Below are 12,188 nucleotides of genomic sequence, written 5' to 3' on the forward strand. Positions count from 1 at the left end.
TGATGATGATGATGATGATGATGATGATGATGATGATGATGATGATGATGCTGATGATGATGATGATGATGATGATGATGATGATGATGATGATGATGACTGGACCCCGCCAGAATAGCCCTTTTCCTTTGGAAACGTCCTCTCTAAGAAGATAAAAGCTTTGCGCCGTCTCAATTCCGGAGTCTTTTCAGCACAAATAAAGTAAAAGTTGAATGGCGGGAGGAGGTGCTGTACAAACTTACCTGCTGTGTCGCACATACTGAGTAGAGCTCAATTGTAGTTATCGCTTGGATCAAAGAAATTCCCACCATGCGCGTATCGATTGTGTGTACGAAATCGACAAGCCAATAGGAAATTCAGCAGATATGCCTTGAGTGATGTCTTGGTAATTTGAATGTCCTTAGTTGGATGGGGACAAAAATCTAGAATAAGATTGGTATCTTAGCGTTTCGCACACTATAGTCGACGGAACGCCGGAAACCAGAGGAATATGATTATAGAGTCGGGTTAGATCCAATCTGAATCACGCTTCTGGCGCCTTAATCTCTCCTATGGGACGGGTGAAGGTGAAGTGTAAATTGTACAGCTTATACTCACTCAGCATGACAGCTTAAATAATAATAATAAGAGTAATAGTAATCGTTCAGCTCTGACGCATTTTCGGTGCATAGTTGCCATGCCGCCAGAAGGAAGCACAGGGGATGAGATACCGCCAGGTTGCCCAGGTCCAGAAGCACCTGTCTTCCCTTCAGTAAGTTCGTACCATGATTACTGGTCTAGATATCACATTCGACTCGCACACTATCAGGAAGGTCAGATTCCTGAAATTAACCCCTGAATACCCGAAATCTACCGAGACCCTCAGCTTTACCAGATGTTGGCCATACAAACAACGCCCCCTCACAGCCTCGTACCAAAGCCAGACAGCGTGAGTCAGCTTTGGATCAAGGTCAGACAACCCCCCTCTATATGCAGTGCATCACAGCTTTGTATGGAAGTCAGACAATGTGAGTCAGCCTTGGACCAAGTTCAGACAGTGTCTCTCCAATAAAATAGCTTGAGGCCGTTGTATCTTCACACTCATGCTCTCACACTCGTTTGCTCGGAATGAAGCTGCTGTGTTCCCTTCGATGAGTCTTTCTCCGGCACTAGGCACTGGAGCGCGGTCAGCAGTCAAATACAACAGATTGGCGAATCAGCAGATATAACACGCACACCCTGAATTGCTTGACAGTTGAACGCCAATATGACAGACTCTGCCAAATGCGCGTTAGGAAGACTTTTTATGGTCAACGATTACACCCGGTTATTTTGACCACTAGATCCAGATTAGAGCTATGAAGTTTATCGTCATCCAGCTGTAGCCAGTTCAGCCGTATGCTAGTACTAAGTGCAGTCCAGATGTCAAATGGAGCTTCCTGTGTATCAACGGCATGCAGCATTGTCATCCGCTCAGTTCGATTTCACGTTGTCAACACAGCACAAAAATGGAAATACTGGTATTCCAAAGCGGTCAGTTCTGCAACATAAAATAATAAGTAATAAATCGCCTAGCTGTAAGACCCTGTCGGTGCCTATTTGTCATTCCGCTCGAAGGAACCACAAGGACTGAGATACTGCCAAGGTTGCCCAACCTAGACAGAGGCAGCGGAGATACAGAAGTTCGGTTCAGTAAGAGTCTAATAGGAATCATGCCGCTAACAATCAAAGAAAAACTTATGGAAGAACCGGTAAAATTTCACTGTGAAACTAACAATTCACACATCTCATTTGCAACATGTACACCCACTCAAGACGACTGGGCTGTGATACATTACTATTGTTGTTTCTTATGCGAGTATATATCATATATTATATTAAACTTGTAATAATTATATGGTACTATTTTGAAACACCTACTCTAGACACAACTTTCCAAGACTCGTTGCATACGGGATATTTCACTGATGCTTATATTTGCCTGGTCCAAAATGCTGCGCACAATTCGGCTTGTACAAAAGCCTACACCGAGAACAATTAGCCGACATTTTCTCAGATCGTCTGAATTACCTTCTCAAACTCGCCCACAAAGTTTCCATGATCTAAGTATACTGTTCTACCTATCTTGATGGAAATGGCCTATGTGAGTTGATTCCAAGTAGGCCAGTGACCCTTTCTTTCTTTCTTTCTTTCATTCTGATTCACTGGTTTTTGAATGCTTCGTCCAGTAATTTGTATAGTTTTTGCTTGAAACCGAACAGTATTGACTGACTCATCTCCGTCAGCTATGAAATTACATGGTTCTACCGCAGGTTCCTGTATAAAAAGACCAGTGCGAATAGCACTCATACACTAATGCTAGCATCTACGAAACCCATCCGTCCGAAAGTATAGTGCCATAGTTCTGACACTAGCAAACCTACTCAAAGACCCCCTACGAGGCTTCAATGTGGCCCGAAATCCACCCGTGCAGACTTCGCCTATTCAGCTTGCATCTACCTCATTGTTTCACCAGAAATCCCGAATGCGACTTTTCGTCACCGGCGGCAACTTCTCGGTGGCTATATTGGACCGACTTTCAGTCCCATTGCAACCGTAGCCGCTCCACACATACATGCATACAGCATTACTAACTGTAATTGTTCATCTAGCGTAAAAAAAGCCGGCTTATATTGGATGCGCGTCACTGGAGCTAGAGATTTTTCCACTTGCACCCTCGTATAAAGTTTGAGCTACGGGTGTAGCTACCTCAATTTGGTTCGAGGTACTGACGCATCGATTGCGTCACGCGTATTCTATCACCTGTCTAAACAACACGGGGAACGAGTCCGTTCAGCACTGCCCAGTTGCGCAGGCGACAAGCTATCCGGAGGACGCTAGCTATAGCTCAATCGAATTTCATCGACGTTAATGTCTTATCCGTTTTGTTCTATACCCTCACCAATGACTTACAAGTGACTTACCTTTGGGAACAAAGCGGTGGGGCGAGATGGCCCAAGTGCTTAGAGCGCAAATTTACTGATAGGAAGGTCTGTGGTTCGAGCCCGACCTCTGTCTCTCGACTTCCTCTGTCTAGGCTTGGGCAACCTGGCAGTATCCCAGCCCTTGTGCAACCTTCGGGTGGCATGGCAGTTGGGCACCGAAAGGGTGCTACAGCTGAACATCTTACCTTTTACCTTTACGAAGCGGTGTAGAAAATGAATCATGTGCTAATTTCGTCGTCATGTTTCTAGCATGTGCTGTGTTCTGTTGTATCACACTTTCTCCGGACCGGGGTGACCGAGTGGATAAGATCGTGGGCCACCATTTCAACGGTTCCGTACGCCTTGAAACAAACTTTGGGGCCCGTCTAGTTACTATGTACACGGACTATTTCAGAAATAAAGACATAAAAATGTGCCTATCCTGACGGGACATCTGAATTCAGAAAGCCCAAGGGTAGATTACTGAGGCTTTGCCAGTGATGAAAACTCAATAGATTGGTAAATAGGACCGGATGGAATTCACCAAGGAACAAGACAGGTATTTTAAGTGAATCTACTTACCTTCTAGGTACCTTATGATCTTACACGAGGTTTGGAGCCAGCATACTGTATGCAGTTGGTATTCAATAAGTGCTAGGCAGCAGGAATAAATGGATGAGGTTAGTAGATGATGATATCTCCTCTTACTGTGGCGAAACATCTAGCGTTCAATAGCCAAGGTCGGCCAACAGACCAACGGTCACCTGAACAACAGCCAGTGGTTGCTCTGTGCTACACCACCACTCTCACTTCACTCTCACCCGGGTTGTTCGTACGATTGTCAAAACAGTGTAATGAACGTAGCGAACGTCTAAAACAGGTAAGAGGCGGTCTACGACACATATTCGAGGTGTATATCGCAGCAACGGTCCAAAGGTTCAAAGGCTTTTTACGTGCAACACCGACATCTGTCCTCCGGCGCACCCATATGTTCAGTTAAGCCCCGCAATCGCTTACGGCCAGTGCTCGGTTTGGCTTCCAACGAGCCAGCAACCCGTTTCTCGACCAAATACTGCGCGTCAAGCTTATCCGGTCAAGCGGTTTGTGCGTAAGGTTCCACCCAATAGAATTTTCATAGAAATTTTCGGGGACAAAAATGCGCTCTAATAACCCCGTGAGAAGAGAAAAGCTTCAGCTCACCAGTCCCGAATCAAATCCAAGAATCAATGAAAGGTGTATGGTATGAACAGGTTGAGACGTCTCAGTCTTCTCAAGACTCACAGCCTATTGGTATTTGCTTCCAACCATTCTTTCTAGTCACACACATGATCACGAGAACTGTGTTGTAAATTGCTGACTCGACGCAATTATTTTTTTTAAACACACCAACCAGAAAGTCCGTTTTGCACCTTTCTCTACACGGAGTGGATTATCATGCCCAGCGGCCAACAGCTTTTGTTAGAGTTCCTGAATTCCACTGCTTCCTTTACCCTTTTGTTCGTTCGCCGTCCAGAAGTGGTTCAGCGCGCCGTCGTAAAATTAGCTTAGAGATTATGGTAACTTATGAAGGGAAATGATACACGGGCTCATTTCCAGTGGTTGTGATCTTAGTTCCCCACTATTCTGGTTCTCCGATTACGGTACGTCTGACTAAGAGGATCCTGAATAGTACGTGGTTGGAATCAGTTTTTAGGCTGAGATAGTCCGAAGGCAACATTTATTAGCTTTTCGTTGCAATCTACAGCTAACTTCTGGATATAACTTCATCCCAATAAGCTGGTTATGATACACGGGCATCCACTATTCCTTATAAATATTGATTTATGGAGACCACTACTACGAATGTAACTATAATGGAGCACAGATTGGTGCGATTTATGTGTCTGAAAGTTCTAGTGATGACCTTGTTTTCCTATAACAAGTGAGCTCAGTTGTCGATTTTGGAATGCATCGTGGTCGTACAACGGCTGCTAGTTCCGTTGTGCACCGTATTTGTCGTACCGTTCGGTTGCAATTATCTTTAACCTCCTATTGCATATATGTCCATTTTTCAGGATCCGTTCGAAAAAACGTCCAAAAACACCACCGACCAATTTGGAAATTCGAGATGTACAAGAAATGGATATTCCGAATGACATGGTATCTCTAAATCAGCGGTTTCACGACAAAACCACGCAGGAAAAGTTTCTAATTCCATCCGAACTGAGAACTGGTGACCACTTCGATAACTTTACCAAGGTGGTACAGTCAGATCCCATTGTTATAGAGGATGATGAGGACATTGGTGGTCATACTACTGAACGTCGCATATCTGGCACGAAATCTCCTTCAAGTAGTCTTCAACTAACGTCTACCTCTGTGACCAGTTCAATCACATCTTCGCTTTCGTCTATACACATGACGGTTTCATGTGCTTCCACCGGACCAACAATTGCTCGTGTTACCTCACTCTGCCAACCCAATATTCAGGTTTCCCAGGCAAGTTATATTTTTGCGTTAAAGACACGACCTACACCCATTGTGCTTGTTTTTAACTGACTTCTGGTTTGATTTGGGCAGGTGACTGGGTGACACATTACTTCGAGGAGAAATTGTTTTTATTACTCCCAAGCAGACTGCATCCATGAGGGTGATTTTCCTCATTTTTCTCCGTTTGTTTTTGGGAATAAGACAAATGTAACTACTGGTCCGACCATTTTGTGTGCATTGAATATGTTGGATGGTCTGGTGACGTCAAGAATGTAGGAACTTGAATACCCAGAAAGTACCACATTCACTTTTAATAAGTCGCCATCAAACGCTAAACTCCATGTGTAATTCTGCTGTAACATACGGAAATGCGAAGACAAAAACATCATCATCGTCATCAGAGACAGCAGAATCAGTGTTGACACTGATGCTTCACTGCCTTGGAGTGAAAAGGAGAGAAAAGGAATGGGTGAAGAAGGGAACCTAGCGCTGGCCTATGTCAAGTATTCCGAGGTGCTTACCCTCCAATTACTCAATCAGACAATCTGGAAACAACTGATAGCACGGGCGTTAATGAAGTCGATCAACCGCCATTTCCTGTGCTGTCTCCAACCAAACACAGACTAGGTCACGGAGACCCCATCCGGGAAGGTGTAATCTCTTTCACACCCTTCTGCCAAGTCACCTCGGGGTTTGCACCATTCTAAAAGAGGCAGGGTAAACAACACTTCTCGTTGAACATGACCAAGCCACCTCAGATGATGATGCTGGAAATACCTGCCGCACAACCAAATACCCGTTTTCTAGTCACCTCGTTACTAGTCCTCTGACGCCATCCAAAACCAGCAATGCTCCTGAGGCATCCGTGGTAAAAAAAAACCTGGAGACATCTGTCCGCAGAGGCCATGTTTCACAACCATACAACAATACAACCCTTAATGTTGCCTGATACACCCAACTCTCAAGGCCAGCTTTTTGACGACAGTGACGCAAATTAGCAAACGTGATTCGGACAGGCGTCCGCGGAATCGTTTCTGCTAGTTTCGTTTGATTTCTGAGTTCACTAACTTCTCAATGGCAAAGCGAGGTATGAGCGCTTTGCGTAGGCCTTAAAAGCGCAATGGAAAGCAGCAGCGTACAAGTGCATGGTCGGAGTCCACGATAGTGTTCCAGAGGGAGCGACAGGCAGTGATTGACCTTCGCCACCGATGGCTGACGGCGATGGGGTCTACTTGGACTCAGGGAGGGTTTGTTGGTGGGTACCACGTTGTCAAGCGATTTTCGCTGTTCCGAAATTTGGTACTGCAAAGGAGCATTCCAAAACGGGTACGCATCTGACGAAGGGGATCTTCGTTGCCTATGCGTCTCGTGTCCAATCCAAGACAACCGCCTAGTCGGGCCTCATCAGTGCTCAGGCTACCTACCTGGGTGTTCATGTCATGTACAACTATATCTGAGCTTTTAGATCGCTGTAAAAAAGCACCTAAATGTCATGGAAACTGTCTTTGGTAGACTGAGAGCTACAATCGGTAAGCAGACGCAATAAACAGGGTGCGCTGGACCTCAATAAAGGCCTCACTGGGGTGAGATAGCTCAGTGGCTAGAGCGCGAATTTAATAACCGGATGGTCCGTGGTTCGAACCCGGCCTCTGCCTCTCCGCTCCTCTGTTTAGGCTTGGGTAACCCGGCAGTATCCCATCCCTCGTGCTTCCTTGGTAGCATGGCACCGAAATGGTGTTACAGCTGAACTATGGACCTCATTTCATCGGAATTGTCCCACAGACGTTTCCAAGTGAACAGCGCAAAGGCGATTGTCAATGAGTATCCAGTCAAGTAGAGACGGTTCCGGTTCAATACAATACCCACCCCAGCATATCCAGCTGCAGCGGCCTCTGAATCCCCAGAGTTGCGCAGCCGGAACCTGAAAGAGAGCGAGGGGGCAGTCACTTCGCTCACAGTACTTGCGTTCTGTATCCCTGTTTCTGACAGACAGCATACATCAATGTAGAGGGAATCCAGCGTACAGGCAAGAGCCACCTATTGTCCTGCTTGTTTCAGTGTGTGAACATTGAAGGTGGCTAAGTAGACAGGCTTTCGGGGTTTGAAAACAGACTTTGAAGTTGTTTTTTGGAGTTAGACGTACAGAGGCTGCAGCTGAGTATGATTCAGGACGAGCAAAACGGTCAGTCCTAGTGCCGGGACTTGCGGAAAGGGTATCCAAATTTAGGTGGGGTAGGGTAGAGGAGGAAAAACTTGAGTGTAGGAAGAAAGACGTCAGAAGTAGCATATTTCCGCTTACCTGCCCTGCTGTATGCAGCAAGTAAGGTGACCCAGCTGATGGTACCACTCGAGGGCCGATATGGCATGAGCCCGTTCGTATCTGTTCAATTCATGTTTGTACTTGGGCTGAGATGGTGCAAGGCGCCCACACCTAGACAGGGGGACGATTAGGGTCCTCAACCGAAACATTTCGCTCAAAAGCCTGACCTCAAAGCAGTGGTGTCTGGGGGGGGTCGTATCTGTTCAATTCATGTTTGTACTTGGGCTGAGAATGGTGCAAGCGCCCACACCTAGACAGGGGGACGATTAGGGTCCTCAACCGAAACATTTCGCTCAAAAGCCTGACCTCAAAGCAGTGGTGTGGGGGGGGGGGAATGCAAGTGTATTTTAATTTTTGCGGAACAAGTCTTCAACTTGGTGGGTGATTAACATACTCCTCTTGGTGACTATCTCTCGTTGCCATGCCTGTTCCAAAAATAAGCTCTTCTGAGGACTTCTTTTAGCTTCTCCCCAGTTACTGTTATGGAAAGTTATCTGAATACTTTACTGTTGTTTGAGAACGGGATACGATCGAATGTTGCATTTTTCGCATATAATACTTCAGAGACTCTCTTCGTTAGTTTCAAATGAAGACATATCAGAACAGGTGGTGGACTGTTGTTTGGGGGACTGGGCTAGCACACGCGCCGTTCGAGCGTGATTAGTCTCGTTTGTTCAACGCTTACTGATGGCACACTTCTTGAGTGAATGATGCCCTAATCTCATGGTACAACTAAACATATACACTTTTGATACTGCGCTGTCCGAGTCCAGTTCTTTCTTCTTACCGTAATAATCGTATCAGGACGAGAAGAGGACTTTTCGGACGAGGTTGTTGTAGATACGGATAGTATATTATCGTTTTCACGATAATCGCTGTTCGAATCAACGACTTGGAAATGCGTGTTGCTGTGGCATATACTGCGCGCGAAACCGGTCGACACATTAGTAATTACTCGACAGCTGTTCAGAGCTGTGGGTCATTCGCAACTCTTTATTGAATATCGTCACCAAGCGGGCAAGCAGTTTGAATGACTGACTTTGTTTCCACCTTCACACGCACAGTAGTAACAAAAACCTGCTGCTATCACAGTTTTCACTGACCATCATAGGACCACATAGTATATGATCGAAATAACGTTGAGGTTGCAGGCATGAGACGTGTTCAAAAATATATGCTCGTGCAAATTAGCAGCGCAAACCAGGAGTCAAATCGCAAGCAGCATCTCGGCTCATTTCATCTTTTGAGGTGAGTGCATACATGGTGGCCTGAATATGTGAATGATTCGTCTTAGACATGAAGATTAAATGCTCAAAACCAGTGGGCGATCCCAACCTTCACATAAAATTAGCGGCTCCTTTACCAGGAACCTCTCAGGCCGGAAGGGCCATTTAGAATGAAACCTGTGGAAGTTCTGATCTTGATTATCTCTGTGATCTTCGTAACTGGTTTAACCTTTTTAAAAATACATTTCAGCCGTGCCTCCCTCGTCCCGCTTCGGGTCCAACGATATCATTCAACCAATGCGTTCCGATTTCAATGGTGATACCGAATTCTACGCTGGGGGTCCCTGGCTTCACCGGCCTCGGAAATACCGTATTGATCATGAAAACACAAACCGAACCCAAGTGGTTGCCTCCCACTGCGAATGAACAACCGAATTCGTCTTCAAGCGTAATGTTACCCATCCAGTCGACTGCTTGTGCATCACTTCCCACTCCCTCAACCAACAATCCTCATCCCAAATTGCCCAGCCAACCAAACACTCCTGTTTCTACGCTCCCCTCCGCTCCAATCTCTCTTAACACGTGTACTTCATTGTGGCCGGGGCAGATTCACAGATTGTTACTGAATAACCCAGACTCAGAATCCAACGGAGCCCACCAAAACAGTGATCTGGCAATAGTCTACCTTGGACATAACTGTTGGAGACCGGTCATCCTTCCCCGTGGTTTTCAAGCCGTTGGACAGCTTGGGTCATTGAGAACTCCAAATAAATCCGCAGTAGCTACCGCTCCAGATTCGGTGTCTAACCGTTAGGACCGAATCGTTGGACAGTATTCCATCCGACAGATTCTCGTCAGGCGCTTTTACATGCACAATGTATGGAATGAATATTTTGGTGATAACTTTGTACAGTTAATGGGTTACGCCTACAGGAATTTTCAAAAAAAATATTTTCAGTGATAAACACCGTTGAGCAAAAGTGACTTTCATCAGACTGCATTTCCTACATGCTATCATTCCGTGAAACATTTAGACAATAGCAAGACCGTTCCTGTATTTCCTACAATGTTTCAGACCCCGTTATTCCTGTACAATCCTTCGTGATGCTTTTTACGTTCACTGAATTTTTATTTAATTGATCACTAAAATTCACCACTCTATCCGTTTTTATCTTCGACTCTATGGGTAACTACATCTCGTTTAAACACGAATTTCGTCGCATGGCGATTGGGGTATTGGTCTGAAATGTAGCTTTCTTTTTAAGTACTCAATCCGTTTGTTTGACATTAAAGTTACACGCTATTGACTCTGCAGCTGTTCTGATAATCTTATGCATTCTGAACCTTCAGTTCTGGCTTGACTCAACGTACTCTCTGTGTTCTACTCGTCTGCTGCTCTAATTTTAGCGTTTCCAGTGGTTCATTGTTTTAATAGGTGTACATAATTGCGAAAACTCGTGAGCCACATCCGGAGCTCCATCGAATGTTACCAGAGGTTGCGGAACCTCAAAGTGTGCAGGACTGGCTAATGATGGATGTTTTTTCAGCGATCAAAGCCACTATAACCAATAATCGGGGACACACCCTCACAAAAACCCGGAAAAGTTCAAATGCGATCATCCCCATGGTTTTTCAAGCCGCAGCCAGGCAAACAAGAATGTCCGGGTGATCTGGGTACCATTGCACTCTGCTAATATCAGTAGACGATTTCCTTAATACTCCTATTAATGGTACACCTACAGGCATAAACTAGAGCAGTTGTTTTCATACGCTATTTCCTGAATGCCTCTTGCGAAATTGAGTATAATTCCGCGTGCTTCTGTATTCCATCCTTGAAACATGTTGCACAAAGGTGCTATCTAGCCAAACTAAGTAAAAAGGCAGGATATGGCTCTGAGATAACACATTGTTCAACATCGCAAAGGAATGGATCACAATGTCGGAGTGCACACTAGAATCGTCACAGAACAGGTCGATTGGAAGATCCCACTGTGCTAGGATCTTTTCGAAAACGCCAGGGATCAGTTTAAATGTGTAACTAAATCAGTCCCAAAGTGTCAACAGCATTTTAGGGTCACGATGTGAAGCTACAGTCACCTGAGTGTTGGAGCTTTCAGCATGCGGCTAGAATATCATACACCTCAGTCATCGGGACATACGATGGACGTACTGTATGGGGACACATCTTCCGCTTACATTCTACATGTGCAACTTCACCCTTCCCTTTCATGTTGGTGCTTGTGCGCCATGTTGGCTGACTGAGCCTCATAGTCAGTTAGACAAGACTATAACTCTGAGAGAATCGAGCTGAACGGTAGTGCAGCACATGTGAATTCTGATGGCATGGTGAAAGGGACAGAGCAAGGACAAATCGGTCGAACGAGTCATGCAGTTACGCTCTTTAAAGCTGGATGAATACCAGCTAATATATGAGAAATCAGAGGCCGGCAAGCAACAACGAAGCCGGAGGTAGAGGCGCTCAACCTAGTGGCTCATCCAACAAACAAAGGTACCAGACACCTCCATTTCGTTTTGTTTCATCGACTCCTCAACGGATGATGTTTTGCATATCCTTACATGTTAATTTTATTCATCCAACAACAGTCGACAGTCTCGTCTTAAAAAAGAAGGCCCAGATGTTTTTGAGTGCGCCATTCCGTCCTTTGAGATGCGCTTTGTACTCACAGTGTAGGGTCGTGTTCCTGGATATGTACGTCCCCTACAATCAGAGGAGAAGCATTCGAAGCCGTTGAACGTTTTGCTTATCTTGATGGTTGCATAAATTCCGATTTTAGAGCGACATACACGATATTGTAAGGCTCGGATCGTGTTTACTAAGTTGAGACAGACTACAGTACGGCTACATAAATGTGAGATGTGGTCTCTACGAGCAACGGAAATAAGAAGTGCTCAGGTCTTTGACAACCGTTTTCTCAGAACGACAGCTCGTGTGAGCTGGTGCTAGCAAATCCGCAAAGGTGAAATTAGTAGTTGGATGTTCAGTTGTGCAACGGGGTATTCAATCGAAGAATGTAATCAGCCCGAAAGTTGCGGTAGTTAGGTCCTCTGTTGCGTATGCTGAATCAAGGTTAGCAGAAAAATACTGTTTGTGGTCAAATCAGAGTGGCACAGGCAAAAAGGTGGTCAAACTTGGACGTGGCAGAGAGGTGTAGAAGAGGCTATGGGAAGTCTGTGTCGCCTACCAGGATGGGATCTGTGTGATCCTCCAGT

At 45.4% G+C, this 12,188-nt stretch overlaps 1 protein-coding gene across 1 annotated transcript in view; it reads left to right on the forward strand.

Annotated features, from left to right (window-relative positions):
• T265_08701 (hypothetical protein) overlaps window positions 1-5,480 on the forward strand; it is a gene marked incomplete at both ends in the record, with an annotated part of 17,740 nt that extends 12,260 nt beyond the window's left edge. Inside the window, 2 exons of the mRNA XM_009174575.1 lie at window positions 866-1,007; window positions 4,997-5,480. Coding sequence (XP_009172839.1) covers window positions 866-1,007; window positions 4,997-5,480 — 626 coding nt within the window. The remainder of the gene's footprint in view (window positions 1-865; window positions 1,008-4,996) is intronic.
• Between the last annotated feature and the right edge of the window lie 6,708 nt (window positions 5,481-12,188).

This window comes from Opisthorchis viverrini (genome assembly GCF_000715545.1).
Source record: "Opisthorchis viverrini unplaced genomic scaffold opera_v5_229, whole genome shotgun sequence".
Lineage (NCBI taxonomy): Eukaryota > Metazoa > Platyhelminthes > Trematoda > Opisthorchiida > Opisthorchiidae > Opisthorchis > Opisthorchis viverrini.